This window comes from Silurus meridionalis, chromosome 9, assembly GCF_014805685.1.
Source record: "Silurus meridionalis isolate SWU-2019-XX chromosome 9, ASM1480568v1, whole genome shotgun sequence".
NCBI classification, from domain to species: Eukaryota; Metazoa; Chordata; class Actinopteri; order Siluriformes; family Siluridae; genus Silurus; species Silurus meridionalis.
Genome location: NC_060892.1, coordinates 13921120 through 13945691, shown reverse-complemented (window position 1 = coordinate 13945691; position 24572 = coordinate 13921120). Strand labels below are relative to the sequence as shown.

At 36.9% G+C, this 24572-nt stretch overlaps 2 protein-coding genes across 7 annotated transcripts in view; both read left to right on the top strand.

The window, feature by feature from the left end:
• LOC124391251 (heterogeneous nuclear ribonucleoprotein L-like) overlaps window positions 1-4191 on the top strand; it is a 67777-nt gene extending 63586 nt beyond the window's left edge. Inside the window, exons 12-13 of the mRNA XM_046857717.1 lie at window positions 385-483; window positions 2990-4191. Coding sequence (XP_046713673.1) covers window positions 385-483; window positions 2990-3045 — 155 coding nt within the window. The 3' untranslated portion in view covers window positions 3046-4191. The remainder of the gene's footprint in view (window positions 1-384; window positions 484-2989) is intronic.
• A 13861-nt stretch (window positions 4192-18052) lies between these two features.
• Window positions 18053-24572, top strand: ist1 (IST1 factor associated with ESCRT-III). 6 transcript variants are annotated; one of them, XM_046858111.1, is made up of 10 exons: window positions 18053-18162; window positions 18989-19086; window positions 19169-19349; window positions 20978-21065; window positions 21155-21238; window positions 21324-21434; window positions 21519-21698; window positions 21927-22040; window positions 23004-23052; window positions 23139-24572. In XM_046858111.1, exons 2-10 carry the CDS (start codon window positions 18999-19001, stop codon window positions 23303-23305), a joined length of 1062 nt encoding a protein of 353 aa, XP_046714067.1. In that variant the 5' UTR covers window positions 18053-18162; window positions 18989-18998; the 3' UTR covers window positions 23306-24572. The 6 variants fall into 6 exon arrangements, with proteins under 6 accessions (XP_046714067.1, XP_046714071.1, XP_046714070.1 ...); XM_046858114.1 differs by having other exon boundaries at window positions 18057-18162; window positions 18986-19086; window positions 23043-23052; XM_046858110.1 differs by having other exon boundaries at window positions 18057-18162; window positions 18986-19086.

Genomic DNA, 24572 nt, shown 5'->3' with positions numbered 1-24572 from the left:
TAAAGTTTATTATTATTATTAGTTTTAGAAAATGGGCCATGGTGTTATCTTGCCAGATTGACTTTATTTGTAGATATAATATTCACATATATTCATTTAATAGTAGAAGTAGTGTTGAGTACAGTTATTGCAAAGTGTAGCAGTGTAGTCTTATTAGTATGCATGTGATAGAATGTCACAGTTTGCAGGAAATTAGTTCTGAAAACCCATCTGTTGATTAATAATAATATGGATAATCAGATTCTGGAATAAAGCACCAGGATGAAAAATGTTGTTCAAATAAGACTTACATGAGACAAAATTGGCTATGAATGAAAACTGCTATTAGGGTACGCATATGGTGTTTTATGTGGTTTCTATATGATTTGTGTGATGATTTAACAGCGAGCTCCAAAACCATCTCGGGCCTTCTGGAATTTGACAGCAAAACACACGCAGTGGAAGTACTGACAGTCCTGAATCATTACCAGATCAGAATACCTAGTGAGTACCATTACTGCTTCAATTTCCTGTATTCTGACCACCTGTATTATGAACACATAATTGTTTTTACATTTGTTATGAGCATTGTTCTGTCCTGAAGTGTTAGCAGCCAAAATATTAGCCAGCAGAATCACTTATGAACATCAACATATAATACTTTTATAGTAAATACATTTTAATAGTGCTTTTCTGGACCTGTTTTATAAACAATGAATTTTGAATGAATTTCTGCTTCAGAAATTTACTAGCTAATATTCTGAGGTAAACATTTTCACAAACTATAAATAAAACACAACCACATTGTGCTAATGCATCTAACAACACACATTTCCCAGTATTCCCCAGTAAATTTAGATTGTTCTTAAAGAACTAGCTACCAGATACCTAGCTAAATGTTAGTTGATGTGTTGTTTAAATGACAATTAAATTGAACTTTAGCTTCATAACGAACGTGTGTTTAGCAGCAACAAAGCTTACTGACATGTTTCTGCTGTGCTACAAATTAATCCAGCAGTTATAACTTTCTTTTTTATTTGTTTATGTAATTTAATGCAAACTCGGCGGTAAAAAGTAAAAATTTTTAGAATACAAGTGCTAAAAGGAGATTAAAGTAGTTAGAAAACTGAAAAGCCGGAAAGCACCAGATTAAACAATTTATTCGAGTCGGTAATTTGAATTTGATTGTTGTACTTATCCACAAGCTGGCACGCACACACACACACACATACACACACAAACACACACAATTGTACACCTCTTAACAGTTTTGTGTGATGTGCATCTCCCTGTGCAATTAATCTTGCAGTGGTAAATGTAACATGGCTCTGTGTAATCGAGTCACAGCAGGCGTTTTCTTTTTGAGCTGAGGACAAAGCAAACAGTTGCCTGCTTGTGCTTTTGTGCTGCAAGGCATTACATCAATTTTCTAAAATACCATTTATGTTATTTGTTTGTGATAGTTTGTGTTGTATAATGAAAACTATTCCATGTTAACAGAACAAAAATGGAAAAGACGCAATGATTATTCATTGTGCTCAACTTGGGTGTTTTACTGCACTTTGATTCAGCTTCTTGGGATGCTTTGCTTGTCACATCATTTAAATTTAAATTGCATTTGTCACATAAACAAACATACACAGTACGATACGCAGTGAAATGCTTTTTCTTTTTACTGGTCCTTGATATAAAGTGGAATATTTTTTTTTTTTAAAGGGTAAGTGTTAAAGAGTAGAAAACTCAAGGCCATTATCAGTTTTCTAGTAAATGAACTTAAAAATAATAATGTGAAAAATGTGTTGTTTAAAAAAGGTTAATGTTTAATAATAGACATTTTGCTTTAAAGAGATGTTTATTTCACATTTACAGAATAAATTTCTAGAGTCAGTGTTTTGTTAAAGTCAGATGCAAAGCTTTAAGGTTGAATGATGTAGTGCTTTGTGCTTTGGAACTAATTTATCTAATTAGCATCCCACAATATTAAATGTTCACTATATGGGCAAAAGTATGTGAACACCTGAACGTATGTCATAGCTACACATATGTACCGTAATTTCTGGACTATAAAGCACACCCATATATAAGCTGAATTTGACAAAGATTTTAATTTTGAACATAAATACGCCGCAGGTGTCTACACTGAAACTAATGAACTTTACACAGGCTTTAACGAAAGACAGTGTCTGTTACACGGCTTGTATCTAAAGAGTAGCCTACCAAGAAAGTCATTGTTCACTGTCTTTCACAACTATTTCTCTCAGGAGTTTATCTTTTGGCATCGTCGTGCGTTTAAAAATCACCATCGGTGAAGCTTTTCTCCTGATGCTGTGAAGCTCAGAACACAGGTGAAGTGTGTTTTTTCATGCCCGGTTGTTTTTAGCGTGACGAATGAGTCGCATTTCCTGTAGACAGTCCGAGTGAGTGGCAGGTCAAACGTCAGAGGAACCTCATCCATATTTATGATGTGGTGCGGCCCGATTCAGTGGGAGCGCATCTGATTTAATATAAAGAATTTCATTGGTTCACCTTAACCCGTTCGGCAATTTCATTGGTCTAATGTTATGGGGTTCAGTTTTTTGGCTTGAAGTTTGTGAAACCGGGAAAAACTCAGGAAAAATCCATAAATTAGCCGCTTCATTGTTTAAAAGCGTTCAAAGCATGGGAAAAAGTAGCGGCTTATAGTCTGGAAAATACGGTAAATGTTTTTCTTAATATCTCAGTTTGAGTAGAAATTGTGTGTTATTCTGGCCTGTGATTAAAATGGGAATGAAAAAGGTAAAAAAAAATTAAAAAGCAAACCGATTACTTCTACTTGCATATTTTTAGTTATTCGTACAAAGCCCAGATTGGAAAAAATGCACAGGACTGGCACTCCTGACTGCATTGTTTCATTCATATTTCTATAAATAATACAACAGGGTCTTTTGTCTAGTAGTTCTCCTTTCCATTTTATTAGCCGGTGCTGTGATTTATTCTGAAATTGTAACTAGATTCTTCTTCACCTCCACAGACGGCTCCAATCCCTACACCCTGAAGCTGTGCTTCTCCACCTCATCCCACCTCTGAAGAGGAGCTGAAGACGCACACTTCACACCATCGCGCTGTTTACACTGGACGGAGATGATGGGAAGAGAAAGCTACAGAGTGTGAGGGAGAAGGGCGTAGAGAGAGGGATGACACACACGTGGTCGTCACCCTTAGCATGAGGACTTCAAGCGCAAAACACTCAAGAATTCCTTCGTTTCTTCATTTTTTTTAAGACTCTTAAGTGTTTTCTCATTACATTCTGGTAAAACCAGAAACTGACTGACTTTACAATAATGATGTCATCTCATCGAAAGTGAGTTTCCCATGGGCAAAAAAAAAAAAGAAACAAACACGGACGCCTTTTTAATTTGTGTGTTTTCGTCCTTCTTTCTTCTTTGAATCTTGTGTGCTGCAGAAAACACACGAGGTACGCAACCTAAAAGACAATATCGTATGAACTACTGTTATGCCGATGATACTGACATGGAGAATAGACGTATAAGAGTGTAATGAGTGGTGTATGTGTGTTGACATAGAGAGAGAGACCTAAAGTGGTATTGGGCAAACAGGGAATCTGTTTATAGGCTGTAATTTAGATCCTTCTGTAATATTGTTGTGTATAGATGCCAAGGCATGAGGAATTATGAGAATTACTGGCACACAAGGTGGCCTTATAAGCCTTTAGGTTGAGTTTTGCAGGGGGAAAAATGTGTAGTTGTATTGCTAGTTCTGCTAGTCTGGATCATGTGCTAAAGGCTTTATTAGATTTAGGCCCCTGAGAGTCTGTGCTTTATGGGTGATTAGAATATTATTCATAAAATTATGGCGGTGGTTGTATGGCACACTGCTGCTCCACAGCTAGACTATAAAATCTAAAATCCTGCTATGTAAACCTCATATCTGGCTCAAAAAGAACCGGGACAAATTTTGTATCCTTCGCACAAGGCAGCCTTGACCTCTTTCAAATGGATTCTTTCAATAATGGCAATAACAACAAAAAAATATTTAACCCCAATTTAAAGATTTAAATCTAGCTTTGGATCACAGTATGTCAGACAGAAATACAAAGATCACGTGTGCAGTGTTCTCAGTTTACTCTCACTTGTCCATGTGTATAATTGGCACGTCACATCATCTGCGGTTCACTGTGAGCATGTCCAGCCATTAAACACATTTGCCAGCTGACATTTGTGTCATTTTTTTACCTTTAATTTCACAGGGCTGTTGAATTCTTAACTCTGATTTGTCAGAAGCTGTGCACTTATTTTCCATAACAGGATCTCTGAATGTATTTCCAGCTGCAAGAACATGTTGTACATTCATTGTTATTATGATATGGTTTCTGCATTAGGATACACTGATCAGTCATAACATAAAAAACTGACGAGTGAATGCCACCGATTGTCCTGTTACAGTGGATATATGCCGCAACCAGTGAACACTCAACACTTTTCGAAGTTGATGTGTTGTGAAGCATGAAAAAATGGTGTTAAGATCTGAGTAACTTTGACAACTGTTATAGCTAGGCGACTTTGTCAGAGCATCTCTAAAGCAGCATGTTATGCGAGGTATTACTGTTATGCAGTGGTTATTACCCACCAGAAGGGAGGAAAACCAGTGAACTGGGGACAAACCTTGGACATGCAAGGCTCACTGATATGCGTGGGGAGTGAAAGCTAGTCTGTCTGCTTTATAGAGCAACAAAAGAAAGTGGCTTAGTGAGAACTCTGAATTAATCATGTTTTTCTTTTTCATAATGTGGATGATCAGGAGTGTGTGTCCCTTATCCGGGGACGAGATAACACCATGATGCACTGTGGGAAAAAGGCAAGCTGGTAGATGCAATGTGATGCTCTGGGTAATGTTCTGTTGGGGAAACCTTGTGTTGTGACATCATGTTACTTTGACTTGTACCACCTACGAAGACGATTTACTAATATTTCCTTTTTTACAGTTTATTTTTAAAATGCTGCAAATTTTGCAAAAAAAACCTTTTGATTAGATTCAAATATTGTTAGACCACATAAAAAGTGGTCTTTTTTGGAAAAAAAATACTTTTTTTTTTGGTGCCACAATTTAGATTGTCAAAAGCTGTTTTGCATTGCCATAATCTCATTACATCATCTTGATAACCCACCATCTTTTAAATAATTTAATAATACATCTTAATATCTTATTATTTCAAAATAGTATGTGGTTATTATAACTCGGTATATTGTTCATTTTACTTAATAACTTGAATAACCAATTTGACATAAGATAATTTACAATAATCTCACCTTGGATGAAAGTGAAAAATATGAGACATAAAGATCGAAATAATGACATGACACGACAAAATCGTAGGATATTACTAGAGAATAATGGTATATAACATAAATATTTTCAAATTATTTGGTTCAGTAAAATTTGTTAAATTTTTTATTTCCTTTCCTCAGATGTAATAAAAATAGGTTAAAAATTTTGTGCAACTAAATTTTTATATATACTTTTTGTTTTAATTTAACAAAAGGTTTAAACACATGTATAATAGATTACAATGATTCCCTGTCTATTAATCTGTTGTACTTTGTACAGTACATGCTCACCTCATCTCACTGTTCAGACAAGCGATAAGGGAATGTAATGTCTGTGTGGTTGCTATGTGAGAGTCCTTGCTGGATGCTGGGAGAGAGCAGAAGAGAGAGCAGTGTGGAGTGATCACAGCGGTCAGCTCAGGAAATTAAGCTCTCTGCAGGTCCATCTGGTTCAGTGAAGACCAACAGCAGGATGCCACCTTCATTGTTTTGCCTTTTCCTTCAGACAACCTCTCAGGCTTTCTGGCTCTGCCTCGCTCCCTGCACCCTGTCTCCTACTGCTTTATCACTATTTATCTGCATTTCCTATTTATAGATATGTATATATTTATTTATATATTGATATATGGAAATGTGAAAAAAGGCTTAAGACAGTCAGACTTAATAACACAGTTTACTTTTCTTGTTACGTCAATTACACCATGTTCAAATTTGGTTACATTTCCTTCAAATTACTTAATTGTATCTGATTTTTTTTTATCTTCCATAAGCTTTCTGTGTTCCCTTGCTAAAAGCTTTTACTTATGCCCCCTGAGAGAACCTGTGTAACGCAGGTTACCACAGTCAGGCTTGTGGGACTCCTTGCTAGAAATGTATTTTTTTAGTTCAGTCAACAAACTGTCTATGGGATTCAAGTCAGGGCTGTGCGATGGTCACGTCAATACTTTCTTTTGTCTTTAAGAAATAACCTTGTGACATGACCCAAAGAGCTGGTTGCAACTGATTCTTTCAGCAGGATAACAATCCACAACATTGACGCTATTGGAGTGACCATCAAATCATTTTGTAGGAAGTACATTTGCGACCAATGTTCTGGCTGAGGTTTTCCCTTAGTATTTCTCCTATTTAGCAAATTACTCACTATAGCATAATAGTTCTAGCCCACACATCCTTTACATTCTTCTAGGATAGTGTTTTTTTTATTGAAAGCCTTACTCTTTCCCTATGTTCCCTAATTTCTTCTGACCAAACAACACTCCTGCAAAAGTCTATAAATCACCTGCAAACATTACCCTGGTATTTTCATACCGTTTTTTTTTTTTTTTTTTTGTATGAAGAAGTACTTTAACATAGTTGTATGGAATGTTCTTTTATACCGAACATCCCATGTAATATTTACAGTTTTGTATTAGCCCTATAAAGATCTTGCTTATTTTGCAGTTTTATCCTAAATTCAGGTAACTGTCCTTGTCTAGTTTTCCCCATGTCTACATGGGTTTCCTCCAGGTTCTCTCTTTTCCAAAGACTTTCAAAGCTAAATTGGTCAATCTAAATTGTGTTTGTGTGCATGATTGTTGTTTGTGTGCATCAACTGTACATTTGGTTAATTCATGATAACTGGTTTAACCTTAACTATTTGTTTCTTATTAATAGTCGTATGTTCAGATGAATATATAAACAGGCTCGGATTCAGCCAGGACGGTTAATGCTGGTTCATCTTTCACATTGTGCCCCAGCTGAGGTAGGACTAATTATAGAAGGTTCGGTGAGCCAATTAATTTACTTCACTGTAGTTTCCCTTCAGCTACAGATACTCATTTATCACCTGCTTCTCTTTACACATGTACCTCATGAGGAACAGGAGGATGAAAAATAAAAAAAGAAATACGAGTATAAGTTTACAACAAGGAACTGATTTTAAATTACTTATTTAGCATACATACATACATACATACATACATACATACATACATACATACATGATATAGCCAAAAGTATTGGGTCACCTGGTCATAAGTATGGTATGTAATTTTTTAGCATTTTTTAACTCTTATAATTCCTTCCACTCTTCTGGGAAGATGTTCCACTAGATTTTGGAGTGTTCTTATGGATATTTGTGTTCATCAGCCACAAGGGAATTATGAAATGCAGGTACTGATGTAGGTGAGGAGGCCTGGGGTACAGTCAGCGTTCCAATTCATCCCAAAGGTGTTCATTAGGGATGAGATCAGAGCTCTATAGCAGAGTTCACTTTGTGCACAGGGGCATTGCCATGCTGGAATAGGTTTGAGTTTTCAGGTTCAAGTCAATGCAAAGTTTTATTATAACGCATCCAAAGACATCCTGTACAATTAAGTGCCTCCAGCTTTGTGGTAACAGTTTGGAAAGGAACCCCATATAGCATTAAAAGTCAGGTGACCCAATTCTTTTGGCACATGTACATACAAACATACATACATACATACATACATACATAAATACATATATACATACATACATACATACATAAATATATATATATACATATATATATATATACATATATATATATATATATATATACATACATACATACATACATAAATATATACATACATACATACATACATACATACATACATAAATACATACATACATACATACATACATACATACATACATACATACATACATAAATCTAAATAAATCACAACATCTCATATTAATAAATATATTATATTTGCTTTTTCGCAACTGCACTTATCTGCACTTTATTCCACATACAGCTTTTTCTGCTATCTATCTTTTATATTTGTATAAGCAATTTTATATATCTTTCTGTTTCTATATACAGTTAATTCCATAATGTTTAATAATTCCATTATGTTTTTACATACATTTCTGTATCATGTTAGCAAACAATCAAAAAAAGAAGTTCCGTGCTCTGTGCTCAGGTTAAGATGTTGGATTTCTGATCAGAAGGTAATGAATTCGAATCTCACCATCACTAAGTTACCACTGCTGTGCCCTTGTACAAGGCTCTTAACCCTCAACTGCTCAGTTGTATAAATGAGATAAATGTAAGTCGCTCTGGATAAGGGTGTCTGCTCAATGCTGTAAATAAAAATGTTAATGTAAGAGCAGCGCTGTTGGCTGTAATAAAATTACTATAAAGCACAGCTTTGTTGAGCTCATTTGCTGAGTCGTGGATGTGTTAGCAAAGCACCAGGTGGATTACTTTCTCTATTACTTAGTAAATCTTTCAAAATACTTTGGGAGAAACTGGAATTAAGTAGTAGAGGTGTAAAGAAGGCATTGGGTTTACATGGCAGGTGCAAATTGATAAGCTTCAAAACTGATTAAAGAGAGAGAGAGAGAGAGAGAGAGAGAGAGAGAGAGAGAGAGAGAGAGAGAGACAGAGAGACAGAGAGTGAAAGAGAAAGAAAAAGTGAGATAGAGAGTTAAGATTCAACATTGGTGTTCATCGTTTGCCACACACACACACACACACACACACACACACACACACACACACACACACAAAGACAGCATGGAGTGATGGTGTTAACAGCAGGGTACAAAGATGTACAGCTTGAGATGCAACAGGTAACACTACTGTTATCACTTTTTTCATTGCTCTCTACCCTGCACTTTTTACTCGTCAATTGCAATAACTAAAGCTATCACTTCCTTCAATTTAAAGGACATATTCAGACATACGATAGATGAAATTCAAATCAAATATTCAAAAGAGACCCAGCAGCATTTTTTTTTACCCCCAAGACTTAGAGATTACAGATTCAACGTAGCACAGAGAATTACTGTAGCACTAATTCTATGAAGACATATTTAAATTGGATACATCATTGTAATGAATGGAAAGATATTGGATCAGATTTAAATCGAACAGAGTGCTATAATTAATCATATTAAATCAGAAGTGATTTGAAGTGTATTGTTTTGTAATATCATATTACCACATCATATTGTAATATGATATTAGTCATATTAGTAATTCTACACAAAGTGCAAATTATACTAGGTACAACAAACAAAATGTGGATATTTTGTTTATATATGGTCTAGCTAATTGAATTTAGAGCTTTTTTTATTTATTTATTTGTTTTTTTTTTACTTATGATTAGGGATGAAAAACCAACCCAAAAGTGGAAAGTGGAAGGTCAGTGGTTGAGATGTTGGAGGTCTGATTAAGAAGGTTTGGGAGTTTAAATCCCAACACAGACAAAGTGTAACTGGTAGGTCATAACCCTTATCTCCTCATTTGCTGTGGACAAGGAAGACTGAATGATTTTCACTAATGAGTCATCTTTTTTTTAAGCCATCACTATTATATATACAGTGAGGAAAATAAGTATTTGAACACCCTGCTATTTTGCAAGTTCTCCCACTTAGAAATCATGGAGGGGTCTGAAATTGTCATCGTAGGTGCATGTCCACTGTGAGAGACATAATCTAAAATAAAAAATCCAGAAATCCAACTACTAACATGGCCAAGACCAAAGAGCTGTCCAAAGACACTAGAGACAAAATTGTACACCTCCACAATGCTGGAAAGGGCTACGGGGAAATTGCCAAGCAGCTTGGTGAAAAAAGGTCCACTGTTGGAGCAATCATTAGAAAATGGAAGAAGCTAAACATGACTGTCAATCCCCCTCGGACTGGGGCTCCATGCAAGATCTCACCTCGTGGGGTTTCAATGATCCTAAGGAAGGTGAGAAATCAGCCCAGAACTACACGGGAGGAGCTGGTCAATGACCTGAAAAGAGCTGGGACCACCGTTTCCAAGGTAACTGTTGGTAATACACTAAGACGTCATGGTTTGAAATCATGCATGGCACGGAAGGTTCCCCTGCTTAAACCAGCACATGTCCAGGCACGTCTTAAGTTTGCCAATGACCATTTGGATGATCCAGAGGAGTCATGGGAGAAAGTCATGTGGTCAGATGAGACCAAAATAGAACTTTTGGGTCATAATTCCACTAAACGTGTTTGTAGGAAGAAGAATGATGAGTACCATCCCAAGAACACCATCCCTACTGTGAAGCATGGGGGTGGTAGCATCATGCTTTGGGGGTGTTTTTCTGCACATGGGACAGGGCGACTGCACTGTATTAAGGAGAGGATGACCGGGGCCATGTATTGCAAGATTTTGGGGAACAACCTCCTTCCCTCAGTTAGAGCACTGAAGATGGGTCGAGGCTGGGTCTTCCAACATGACAATGACCAGAAGCACACAGCCAGGATAACCAAGGAGTGGCTCTGTAAGAAGCATATCAAGGTTCTGGTGTGGCCTAGCCAGTCTCCAGACCTAAACCCAATAGAGAATCTTTGGAGGGAGCTCAAACTCCATGTTTCTTAGCGACAGGCCAGAAACCTGACTGATTTAGAGAAGATCTGTGTGGAGGAGTGGGCCCAAATCCCTCCTGCAGTGTGTGCAAACCTGGTGAAAAACTACAGGAAAAGTTAGACCTCTGTAATTGCAAACAAAGGCTACTGTACCAAATATTAACATTGACTTTCTCAGGTGTTTAAATACTTATTTGCAGCTGTATCATACAAATAAATAGTTAAAAAATCATACATTGTGATTTCTGGATTTTTTTTTTTTTTAGATTATGTCTCTCACAGTGGACATTCACCTACGATGACAATTTCAGACCCCTCCATGATTTCTAAGTGGGAGAACTTGCAAAATAGCAGGGTGTTCAAATACTTATTTTCCTAACTGTATAATAATAATGATTGAATAATGATTGAAGTAGACTTTGACCAAAATGTATTAGAACAAACCCTCAGACCAAATGCAACAGCATCAGACTCACTTAATTGTGTTTTCTCAGGGCTTTATCTCCATCCAACCAGTTTGCCAGCTCTCCTGCAGTGTTGCTCTAAACCATGACCTGCTTTTCCTACCAAAAGTGTGAAAGTTCATCCACTTCACTGTTCCTCAGTGACATGCTCGGAAACAGACAATCCTCACAATTTAAAATTCCAGAGAACTCATATACAGCTTGGGGCTTTAGGCTTGGAGGGGGAAAGATGGATTTCAGTGTTTGTGTCACCCATTACTGCTTGCTCTGTGCCTGTGTGCATGTTGAAACACTGTGCCCTAGTTTTGTCAGAGCTGATTTGGACCCCGAAGGATCTTCCCCAGAGAGGCAGGAGCTTGACTTAAGTAGCTGGAGTGGAAAAGATCAATCATGCTCTCTCTTCTCTCTGGCTTTCCATCGCTCTCCTTTTTCTCCTCCACCTTCTGGCTGGTGTCTGTCCCCTGACATATTAACGACACTGAATAAAGTGTGAAGAGTAGATTTTTTTTTCATTTGCACTACAAAAAAAAAAAAAAAGAGAAAAAGTTTCCCCGGGCCACAGAGAAGCGACTTAGATATGGCTTCTTTCAGCAACCTGAGCATGCAGCGTCAGCAGCGTCATCTTACACTAATCCAACTGAAATGTCATGGGTAAAAAAACTCCCTCGTTCTGCACTCAATACCGAGTCAGTGCCCCAACAAATGTGTTGAATGTTATAGAATAAATTCACATCATCCAGTATGGCTCAATATCCTCACACTTCTTTATAGAAACCAATGATATGGCACATAGCCCTAGAGTAGACCTAGTGCAAAGTAAGCATAACTCTAAGATGACGTATGTAAATACATTAGACAATTTTTAATTAAATGGCCATCTTATATTTTCAGAGAACATTTTCCTAGCACACCGTGATCCATTTGTCTTTTTAGAGTGAAGCATCACTGGAAATAAATAGAAAGTTTCTCTGATTGATCATGTGATGAAACATGTTTATCCCATGTTTATAACCCTGCCCATCTTTAGGTCATGAAGGATTACTGAATGGTTTGGTGAAAATGTAATAAATCATATGCTATGCCTTTCACATTAGTTTCTACTGTTGTTGCCCATCCAACGCTACGTTCAATATCTTCTGCATGCTGAGATCTTCTTCTGTTCACCACAGTAAAGAATGTTTTTAAGACACTGTAGACTTCCTGTCAGCTAAAACCAATTGTGGAAATTTTTGTTTTACCTTTCATATCAACAAGGTCCATAGATCCTTTGCTAGTTCAATATTATTTGTGTTTCGCATTATTCTGTACTATAGATACTATATATCTGGAGATTTATAGTAGATAAATTAACTCGCAAGCGTGTTGTTGTTGTAGAGTAATTTAAATGCACAGCATAGTGTACCTTCTTCTACTTGTTTATTGTAATTGTCGCTTTTCCTCAGAGAGGCTTTAGCAGGCCACACACACACACACACACACACACACACACACACACACACACACCAATGTGACAGGAAGCTGATTCTACATAATGTCAAGAAGCTCATTAAATTTTTTCCTTGGGAAATAAAATCTTCCAAGTAAAGAAACACTACTATATTATATACAGTCTGTCATCTTGTGAAACTTAATGAAAGAGTTTAGTGTTTAGTTACTACTTAAGAAATGTGTTCAAGGGCGACTAACAAAGTCCCTTATTATTTTAATAGCACTGGGTCACCTTTAAAATAATTCAGAGATTTGTAGGTGGTTTGTTTTTGCCAGACACATTCAAGCTGTTCAATCAAAATTAAAAATGACTTTTTCTTATATTCATTAATTATTTTTGTACATTTAGAAAATCATTCAGACATTCGGAAATTCATAGTAAACCTACACTCTTTTTTCATTCGCAGTCAATAGTAAGTGATGTAAATGCTACAGCTACTTGCAAAAAGCTAACTGTGAAAATAGTCTTCATTAAAAGCTTGTATTTTTTGTGCAATAGAGATATTAAAATTCTTTGAAATATCTATCTATCTATCTATCTATCTATCTATCTATCTATCTATCTATCTATCTATCTATCTATCTATCTATCTATCTATCTATCTATCTATCTTGTAAAAAGGTGTCGTAAATTGTGTATAGATTGTAAATAAGGGGTTAAAATCCCCACCTGGAATCCAACACCCTTCTGTGTTTCTTTATTCACCGAATCCCAAAATGTCATCAGTTTGCCTTTCAGCACTTTCTCTGGACGCTGCCACAGTCAGCTAAAATATATGATAATTTTATTCAATTATTCCATGCAAACATTCTCTGAGTTAAACTGACCTTGCTTTTATAATAAAGACATTTTGTATCTGATTATGTTCGACCCTTAATGATTCAATTGGATTAAATCGGGTGTCATGAAAAAAAAGGTCTTTAGATTAATGTATTTCCCATTCAGTATATGTGTATTATGTATATGTTTATTCTGTATAACAGAAAACTACAATTGTACAATAATTTAGTACAAATGTATTGAACATTTGTTCCTGTATAGCCAAATCTATGCTGGTGTCTTAGACACAACTTTGGGCACTAAAAAGTGACAGAAAACTTTCAGCACCCAATCAGGAGATGACTGAAAGCATCAGAGAAGAAACAATGCAGAAAAGAGAGTGTATGTTATACTGTAGAAAGAGAAACTTGCAGAACAGGTGCAATATTTAGTTTTTCTCTTTGCTGGAAAGCTGACAGTGTTACTGTTGTTACTCAAATTTCAACCATATTAACTTTATTTGAGAATGTGTATTTTTATTTTGCTAAAGTTATAATTTTAATTAAACCAATGCTCCTGTCTGCTGTTTTTGACAAGTCCGGGAGCACAATTCACAGATTAGATCATATTAAACATGAAAACAGAATACACATGCCGGAAGCAAACAGAGGTTGTTCTCTAGGCTGTATTGTAGATACACTATATGGATAAAGTTTATAGACACGTTACCATAAGATTTTCATGCACTTATTAAACATCCTGTTCCATATTTCATCCCCATTTGCTGTTAGAATAACCTCCACTCTTCTGGGAAGATGTTTCACTAGATTTTGCAGTTTGTGGGGATTTTTGCTCATTTAGCCACAGGAGATTTAATATCTGATGTAGGGTGAGGAAACCTGGGGTGCAGTCAGCATTTCAATTCATCCCAAAGGTGTTCAATGGTGATGGGATCAGAGCTCATTTACAGGTCAATCAAGCTCTTTCATTAATTTTCATTTTGCCAGGCACCGATAGAAACTATCCACAAAAATCCATACACATAGTTTTTCGGGCTTCCGGTCCACTGTCATTAGGAGAACGACCTCTAGAGGCGAATCACTGACACCACGTGCTGTTTGTTTTTACTCGTGAGGCTTCACGGTGATAGTAGAGCACCGTGAAATAAATAAAAAACAAAACATACAATTTATAATATATACATTTTATAATTATATGTATGAATTAAGATAATCCATATTAATTTTATCACATTTTCGTGATTAAGTCCAGTTTTTTTTATTTTTGTAATAAATGTCAGTACTTTCTTTTTTTAATCCTGTATCCATTTTGAAAGCTAATTGATTGGCAAGTACAATGTGAACCATATTTTCACTGAGTTACAGTTTGGGGAGGAATCACAAATTGCTGAAAAAGTAATGAGTCACAAGACTTTTGTCCATAAAGTGAACCTAGATTTTAGTGTTTTAGTAATACTACTGAGACATGCTAATTTTACAGGTTGGAATGCATTCTCGAATTAGGTTTTGATTAAGATGTAGTCAGTCTTAATTACACTGATTATATTTGCAAATATAAAAAAATTGTTTATCTGTGTTGGTCCTATTTCATTACCGAATATAAAATTAGGTTTAAAATATACGTATATTGCTTCATATATGCCTCTTTTAGGTCTTAATACTTACAAATCATTTATTATCATATGATAAACAATTGCACAAATATATTTACTTATACTAGTGACAACATTTATTCCGGCCCCTATAATAAACTGCAATGTACTGACATCTAGTGTTGCTTTGTAGAACTGCACCCAGTGGGCCTTCTAATTGTTCTTCTTGTATTTCTTGTTCTTCTTGTATTTCTTCTTCTTCTTTTGGCTTCTCCTATTAGGGGTCGCCACAGCGGATCATCTGTCTCCATACTCCACCTGTCCTCTACTTCTGCCTCTTTCAAACAAACTACCTGCATGTCTTCCCTCACCACATCCATAAACCTCCTCCTTGGCCTCTTTTCTTCATGCCTGGTGGCTCCATCCTTAGCATTCTTCTATTGATATAACTTATTAGTCAATGCCACTGTCTCTAAACTGTACAACATAGCAGGGTTCACCGCAGTCCTATTAACTTTCTCTTTTACTCTTGCAGATACCCTTCTATCACAAATCACTCTTCTCCACCCACTCCACCCTGCCTGCACTCTTTTCTTCACTTCTCTAACACACTCTCCATTACTTTGCACTGTTGACCCCAAGTACCTAAACTCCTTCACCTTTTCCACCTCTTCTCCCTAAAACCGCACCACTCCACTACTTCACTGCCCTCCTCCTCATTCACACACATGTACTCTGTCTTACTCCTTCTGACTTTTATTCCCCTTCTCTCCAGCGCATACCTCCACCTCTCCAGGTTCTTCTCAACCTGCTTTCCACTTTCACCACAAATAACAATATCATCCACAAACATCATAGTTCATGGAGATTCCTGTCTGACCTCGTCTGTCAACCTGTCCATTATCACTGCAAACAGGAAACGGCTCAGAGCTTTAATGCAATCCAACCTCAAACTTTAACCAGTCTGTCGTTTCTACTGTTGAGTAGAGATGTCCTTCATCACCCTCACATACTTCTCTGACACACCTGACTTCCTCATACAATACCACAACTCCTTTCTCGGCACCCTGTCGTATGCTTTCTCAAAATCAACAAACACACAATGCAACTCTTTCTGACCTTCTCTATACTTCTCCATCAACATTCTCAAAGCATATTGAATCTGTAGTGTTCTTCCTTGACATGAAACCATACTGTTGCTCACAGATGGTCACCTCTTCTCTCATCCTGGCTTCCACTACTCTTTCCCATAACTTCATGGTGTGACTGATCAACTTAATTCCCCTGTAGTTACTGCAGGTCTGCACATCTCCCTTATTCTTAAAAACCGGTACCAGCACACTCCTTCTCCATTCCTCTCACCTTCCAGAATCTTGTTGAGCAATCTGGCCAAACAAACTCCACTGCCATCTCTCCTAAACATCTCCATGCTTCTACTGGTATGTCATCTGGTCCAACCGACTTTTCCACTCTTCACCTTTCATTTTCTTTATTCATTAGCTGCTCAAAATACTCCCTCCATCTTCTCAACACTCTCTACTTACTAGTAAACACATTTTCATCTCCATCCTTTATTGCTCTAACTTGCAGCACATCCTTCCCAACTTGGCCCCTCTGCCTGGCCAATCGATAGAAATCCTTATTTTCCCTCCCTTAGTGTCCAACTTCTCATACAGCTCCTCATATGCCTTTTCCCTTGCTTTAGCCACATCCCCCTTCACCTGCTGCCGCATCTCCTTGTACTCCTGCCTACTTTTCTCATCACTCTGACGATCCCAATCCTATTTCGCCAACCTCTTTCTCCTTATGCTTTCCTGCACTTCCTCATTCCAATACCAGGTCTCTTTGTCTTCCTTTCTATTTCCAGATGTCACACCAAGTACCTTTCTAGCTGTCTCCCTTATCACTTCTGCAGTAGTTTCCAATCATACAGCACCTCTCTACCACCACCGAGCCCCTGTCTGAACTCTTCCCTGAACCTCACCCTACAGTCTTCCTCCTTCAGTTTCCACCATCTTATTTTTCTTTCAGTCCTCACTCTCCTTCTCTTCTTCTGCACCTCCAAAGCCATGCTACAGACCACCATCTGATTCTGTCTAGCTACACTGTCCCCTGCCAACACCTTACAGTCTCCAATCTCCTTCAGGTTGCATGTCCTACATAGAACATAGTCCACCTGTGTGCATCTTCCTCCACTCCACGTCACCCTATGATCCTCCTTCTTCTTCAAATATATATTAACCACTGCCATTTCCATCCTTTTAGCAAAATCTACCACCATTTGCCCTCAAACATTTCTCTGCTTAAAGCCATACCTACCATCACCTCCTCATCACCTCTGTTCCCTTCACCAACATGGCCATTGAAATCCGCCCCAATCACTAATCTTGCTTTCCTAGGTACAGCACAGTACATAGGCACTGATGACATTTATCATCACTCCTTCAACTTCCAGCTTCATGTTCATCACCCTATCAGAAACTCTATCAAAAAGTCTGTTGTTTCCCAAAATCTGAAGATCTGAGATTAGAAACAGTTTCAACAAGTAGAGACAGTTTGAAAACCCTAGAAATAATTAGAGACATAATAATAATAATAATAATAATAATAATAATAATAATAATAATAATAATAACAGTAAGGTAACATAATTCTATAAAGTTTTTTGTTAAAACAAATCAACAGTAAAATTGTAAAGTATACTTACAAAACTTATCTTTAAGTATTAAACAAATTAAATATTTCCCCAATTGGATCCTATTGTCTGTGTTTTTTATGAAGAAAATTAAATCACGATTTTGATCTTTTTAAAAAAATCTTATCATTATTCTGTTCATTAGCAGGTTTATTTTTATTTATGATTTCCTTTAAATCCTGACTTCGTACTATGCATTAATTTAATGTAGTTCTCTTTTTTATATTCGGATTGTGCTCACTTTCCGAGTATTGAATGACTTCAGAAATAATAAACGCTGAAAAGAATTATTTCATGATTTGTCTCAATTTCTTTATGCTTGTTGTGGGTAATTTTACTCCCAGTGTTCTCCCCGGGAATTTCCCCGACGAGTCAAAACGTGACTTGTGACGTCATACGTTCAACACGGAAGTGATAAGAACCTTCACTACAACATTATTTGCAACATCGAAATAGGTTCCGCCTTCACAGTCTCTACACGAAATCAAAGACAGGTCGGTGTCATTTTAATTGTTAATTTCTAACATATTACTGATTCACAAAATAATTAATTAGATTTTTCGAAAACAAAACGTAAAGAATTATTCGTTTCTGTTTATATGTTGCAGCATTTGTTTACTTTTTTCCTTTGACGTTAGCTTCCTAAATAGCCACCCGGCTTGTGTTGTCCTTCCTGGTATGATTCCTTGCGTTTCTGGGCCATGTTTTTCCCCTACCTGTTTTCTTATTCCTGTGATGTGATTGGGTGGTTTGTTGTCTGTACGAGCAGTCAATTGGTTGCAGATGATGATTGACTTTAGAGTATGACGTATTAACCAATCGTGATGAAGGGGCGGGATACTGGGGAATGCGGGTAGTGAAAATAACGCGTTTCCTGGTTGTTAGCTTGGTGGACGCTGTCTTGTTTAATTACACGCTTGAACTTGATAAAAAAAAAATATTTTCTCTGAATGTTAGTAGACTTTTTTAGTGATCAGTAGTAGAAGTATTTCGATAATGACGTGTTTGTGGGAGAATTAGCTGTTTATGTTTTTCCTTTGACGCAAACACAGCTTAGCTGATTATAACTGTACTGTTAATGTATATTTCTAACATTGCTTAATGGATAATCAGATTTTTAAAGGAGGTATTTAATGGAAGAGTTAAAGGATGTGAGCTGTGGTCTTCTCCGATAATTATAGCTTTAAAAACGGATGTTGTAATCTGTTACCATATCATCAACCAAAAGACATAATGATGAGAACTTGTCTAGATCCAAACCTGTACATATAACATTTTGTCCTTTCTGCTTGTTTTGTGGTTTGAATTCCTCCACAGCAGTCTGTCCATCATGCTTGGTGGTGGATTCAAAGGAGAGAGGCTGCGAGTCAATCTTAGACTCGTCATCAACCGCCTCAAACTGCTTGAGAAGAAGAAAAGTGAGTTCCTCCCCTCTCTCTTACTTGTTGTAGAGCTTTAGATAATAAAACTGAATCCTTTTCTTTTTTTCTGTCTCCACAGCTGAATTAGCGCAGAAGGCCCGGAAGGAGATCGCAGACTACCTGTCAGCAGGTAAAGATGAACGAGCACGGATTAGGGTGGAGCACATTATTAGAGAAGACTATCTTGTGGAGGCCATGGAGATTCTTGAATTGTACTGTGATCTGCTGCTGGCTCGCTTCGGCCTAATACAATCTATGAAGTAAGTTACAGAGACATGCAGCGTTCTAATAATCATCAGGGCTTGTTAGAAGATGTGGAACATTTTAAAAGGTTTAATTTGGAATGTGCTTTATTGTGAGATAAACAACCAAAGAATAATCCCAATACATTTCAATTTTTAAAAACTTTGGAAACTTACATTTCATTGTTTTATAGTTATATTCAATGTTATATTAAGGACTTTCTCGAAACAGTTTTGGTTGGTAGATAGATAGATAGATAGATAGATAGATAGATAGATAGATAGATAGATAGACAGACAATATTAATAAATAAATAAAGTAGAACCTAGATAGATAGGTAAATAGATTGATAGATCTGTTTCTTTGTTCAAGAGGGATATGCCCTTATTACACTTGCACGTAGTGCAATCATTTTATGATTTTTATTGAAAATTATCATTACATTATCACATACAATATAGCAGCTATAAACGTTCATTCCTTCCCCAAACCTGTTTTTCTTCTCTCACTCTTGAGAAAAAGTTGTTGAGACAAAGGCACAGCTTGTCATTTAACAGATAGATTCAGTAATGTAACATTTAAAGCTACAGATTTACATCTGACTGTTACAAAACATTGACATTGGAGTCTAATTCTAGAAAAGCTAAATAAAAATGTCCTTAACCATGTCAACAAAATCAGGTTTTTGCGGAAAGTCTGCCAAAAAGGTTCTTACAAATGAGTTCCTAATATAGAAAATATAACATATTGGAATAAGCACATTGACCTGTGCTTTGATTTACAGTTGGAACAGCTGTCACAGCTGCAGTTACAGCAAATGGATCAGCACTTAGCTTTAGCATGTCAGACAGTGTTCCTGTTTACCCACTTAGCCTGCGGTGCCAGGCTAAAAGACTCTTAACCAAATTTAATATAAATTCTATAATCAGATTCTAGCACTGGATATTAAATGGTCAAGTAATTAAATCATTACCGTTATGCTCTGACATCTGACTAGGAGTTCAGCTTAAATTTGCCGGAAATATTAGTGAATACAGAAGGCTAAATACATGGACATCGTATTGAGTCAGGCAGAAATGAAATCTTTCTGGCAGGTTTGTTATTTAAGCCACATAACCTTTCAGTAAAAAAAGCGTAAATTAAAACAAAAAAATTGTATCCCCTTTTATGAAATTTGCACTGTGTAAATGTTTCATAGGCAAAAAATATAATATATTTGCAAAACTTTCTTCATCCTCACAAAATAATTATTTTTTAATTTTTTTTTAATTGATTCAAGTTTTAGGCATGCCCACAAAACTCCAAAGTCTTCCAGTAATACTTCTACAACAGACACACACAATCCCCCCCTTTTAATAAAAAGATTAAAAAAATATATATATATTTTTGTCCTAACTTAATAGGTCTTAACCAATTGGTCTTTCTGTGTGTGATTTTAAAATAATTGTTAAATACAATTCCCAGTGTAATTAATAATTTAAAGCCAGTCAGTTGAGAAACACCTCTATGCTTATGTATAAAGAGAATCGCACTCTGACTGTATTTTTCAGAATTTTTGTGGAAATGCTCCTCGAATAGTTAACGAATAATATATTTGTATCTAGTTTAATAAACAAAGCCTTGAATTTTGTCGTCTTTCTCACAGAGAGCTGGATCCTGGTCTTCAGGAAGCAGTATCCACACTGATCTGGGCAGCTCCTCGTCTGCAGTCTGAAGTCACCGAGCTTAAAATTGTGAATAGCCTCACACAAAAGCAACACATCTTTGTGGAAATTCACATTTTTGGAAACTAAACCATCTTAATCTGGTTTTGTTTTTGTAGGTTTCAGATCAGCTCTGTGCGAAATACAGCAAGGAGTACGGCAAGTTGTGCAGGACAAACCAAATCGGAACTGTCAATGACCGAGTATGACTTCATGCTAAATTTTATTAATTACTATATACAATTTTTGCTTCTATGCTAAACCTCTATGTTGGCTGTATTTCACCAGCTCATGCACAAACTGAGTTTGGATGCACCTCCAAAGATTCTGGTGGAACGTTACCTCATAGAAATAGCCAAAAACTACAATGTTCCTTATGAACCTGATGCTATGGTGCGGGTAAGGTGCATGCATCCATTGCAGCTTTGCCTTGTTGTCATGGTTTTGCAGGTGATTCTGTTTAATTCAGTGTTGTGTTTCTAGCCGGAGGTTGGAGAGGAAGCGGACCTCATTGATGTGGACAGTGACTTTAAGAAGCATGGTGGCGGAGGTGGAGGCGGTGGAGGTTTTACTGCTCCGGCTGCTGCTATGCCAATGCCTATGCCCATGCCCATGCCCATGCCAACAAACACAGCCTTCAGCTACCCTCCACCTAAAGGAGCCGTGAGTCATGACTCTTTCTTATTATCCATGCTTTCCCAATCCTTTCTCTTCACCTGCCAAATCCTCCCTATCAGCCATGCTTTTCCTACCAGTTACACATTCCAATCAACCACTCCCCCTTTAGTCACGCCCTCAACCACTCATGCTCTCCCCATCAGTCATAGAGTGAATTGATTCTATTTTAGCCAGCATGCTTTCTTTTAACATTCTCTCCTCCTTTGTGTATAGGAGCCCTACAATACTCCCACTGGCACCTATGATGTTGGCTTTTCCAACTTCCAGCCTCCAGTGAGGGGAGTGCAGCCGCCTCAGCTCCCCAGTTGCCCCCCAACCTACGAGTCTGTAAGTGCAAGTACCCATGCCCCTACCTCACACTTCCAGACTGAGCAAGGACGTCCTGTTGGCATTTCAGGAAAGAGGAGTTTGTTCTAGTTCACATCCTCTATCGCTTTCATGGCTTTATGTGTAACTAACCCCTGGGTTAAAATTCAGATTATGAGGTTAAGACATTGGAGTAAATGGAATGGAAATGTATTATTTATAGAAAAGTGACTACTCTACAGTTGAGTGTAAAAGTTTGCACAATCCGAAGCATTTATTATTGGAAGTGTGTGTGGTTTTTTTTTTTTGTTTTTTTGTTTTTTTTTTTACTTCAGGGACCTTGCGCAACATCTGGCTTGGTTTTCACTTTGCTCATCCTGAAATCCTTCTGGACTTTCTGAACTTGCCTACTTACTGACTTGCTTACTTCCTAACGTCTTTATTCTCTTTTCAATAGTAACAAAATATTCTATTTTAAGCTCTTTCTAAATCATCAATATCTATCCTCTAATAGGTAGTCATGTAATAACAGTTTTAGTTTTTGTAGTGAACGGTTGTGGGATATGGTTTTATAAAATATTTAGTAACTGTTTATGTTCCATGAATGATTGTATGTGTGCAGCTAAATCTGAAAATAATAAATACTTTGATAAAAATGAAAATAACCATCTTTAAAAAAAAAAAAAAAAAAGCAAAAAAAAAAAAAAAAAGCAGTAAAACCAAACTCTTGCACTCACCTGTAGTGGTTACTTTTTGATGTTATTTTTAAAATCCACTAAAAATGTGTGCAGCCGTTCTCAGGTTAATGTAATTAACACGATCAGATTTTTTACAGGTTTTAAAAAACGTGTGGAATGCTAAACTATTTTCTTGTCCTTACAGCACTAACAGACTAACGCCATAACACCAGCACCTAATCTACAAAATATAGAATAATAGTACATTTACAATTTCCTCTAACATGCATTTTGTTTTTTATTGAAGATTGATGATTTGAGTGTCAAACCCTCTGCATCTCCCCAGGTTGTCCCAGGTATGTATTAATGCTCGCTGTCCACAGGAACACATCATTGGTGTGGATTTTGTCCAGACACCTCATATGTGTGTTTCTCTGTGCAGGCCCAGGCCCGTCTGGTCAGATCTATGATAACAATGCACTTCCTGAGCTTCCCTCAGTTCCTGACACACTCCCCAACTCGTCTTTGGGTGGCAATACAGGTGCCTCAGACGACATCGACTTTGACGACCTCTCACGGCGCTTTGAAGAGCTCAAGAAGAAGACCTAATGGCTCAAAAGCACATGTCTGTTTCACCCGTATGTCCAGTCACAGGAATTCATGAGAAAAAAAACCCTGGTCAAATTATTTATCTTAAATCTTCCTCTGGAGCAATGATTTCTAATTACTTTAGACATCAGTGTAACATTTACCTCGTGGAAAAAAAGCACTGGTGTCTTTCTGGTGGAGGTTATTTTAATCTTAACATTGCAACATGAAGGATGTGATGGAATTTAAACCCCATAAGTCAAGACTTTTCACTAGACTGTTGCTATGAAACCCTTTTTTAAGCACTTTCCATATATGGCCTTTCTGTAATGTAATGTAGTATAATATATCTTGCAGAGGGCGCGCATTGCCACGCCCAGACGGTGTGATGACAACACCAGGCCAGCTTTTAACTTTGTTCCGATCACACATCTGGATTTTTTTGTGCACCAAGTCATAAAAGAATATGATGTAATTATTCATTGACGATTCATTGACGATTGACTTAGTGTTTGTGCTCAGTGAGCTATGAATCAGCAGTTATTTTCAGGGAATAACAGAAGAGACGGGTTTAACCTGTTCCCACTGCTCACGCCCAGTACCGAGGTAGGGACTTTTGCAAATAATATAATCCACCACGTGAGTTAAGTCACGGCTCAACATGGCTAATTTGAGCGTCATTTGACCTGCATATCTCTTGAATGACATAGCAATCTTCTTTTTTTTTTTTTTTTTTTTTCCCATAGAATTATCAAAGCACCACTTGATACTAAGTGAAATTAAGAAGTGGCTTCGGTTTTGCTCATTTCTACTTAGCCTTCTTAATTTTCTTTTGATAAGAACATGGTCTTAACATATGACTAACTGACTTACTGCTCATTGTCATTGAAGCAAACACTCCCAGTAGTATTATTCCCTTCCTCATTTATTATATTATCATCCCCTGATCTGTGGCCTTGCCATTTTTATCCGGTTAGGTCCTAATTTAATGACAATTTTGGTGAAGGATGAGATTTATTTTTTTCTAATATTTTTTGTTCTTGGCTTCTGGAGAGTGTTAATACAACATTTGCTTTGCTTGTATGTTTTTCAAAAGTCTTTGGCCTTTGGTCTTTTTATTTGTTATTTTTTATTTTTATTTTTTTCCCTAATTGTTTTGTAACACTACTGTGTTCCTGTCGCATCAGCTGAAGGAGCAATATGGGATCTTTAGGAATGCTTGCTACTAGTTTTTCCATGTAGTGGAGACATATCTGATAGTCATATAATAAAGTATATTTGCTCATAA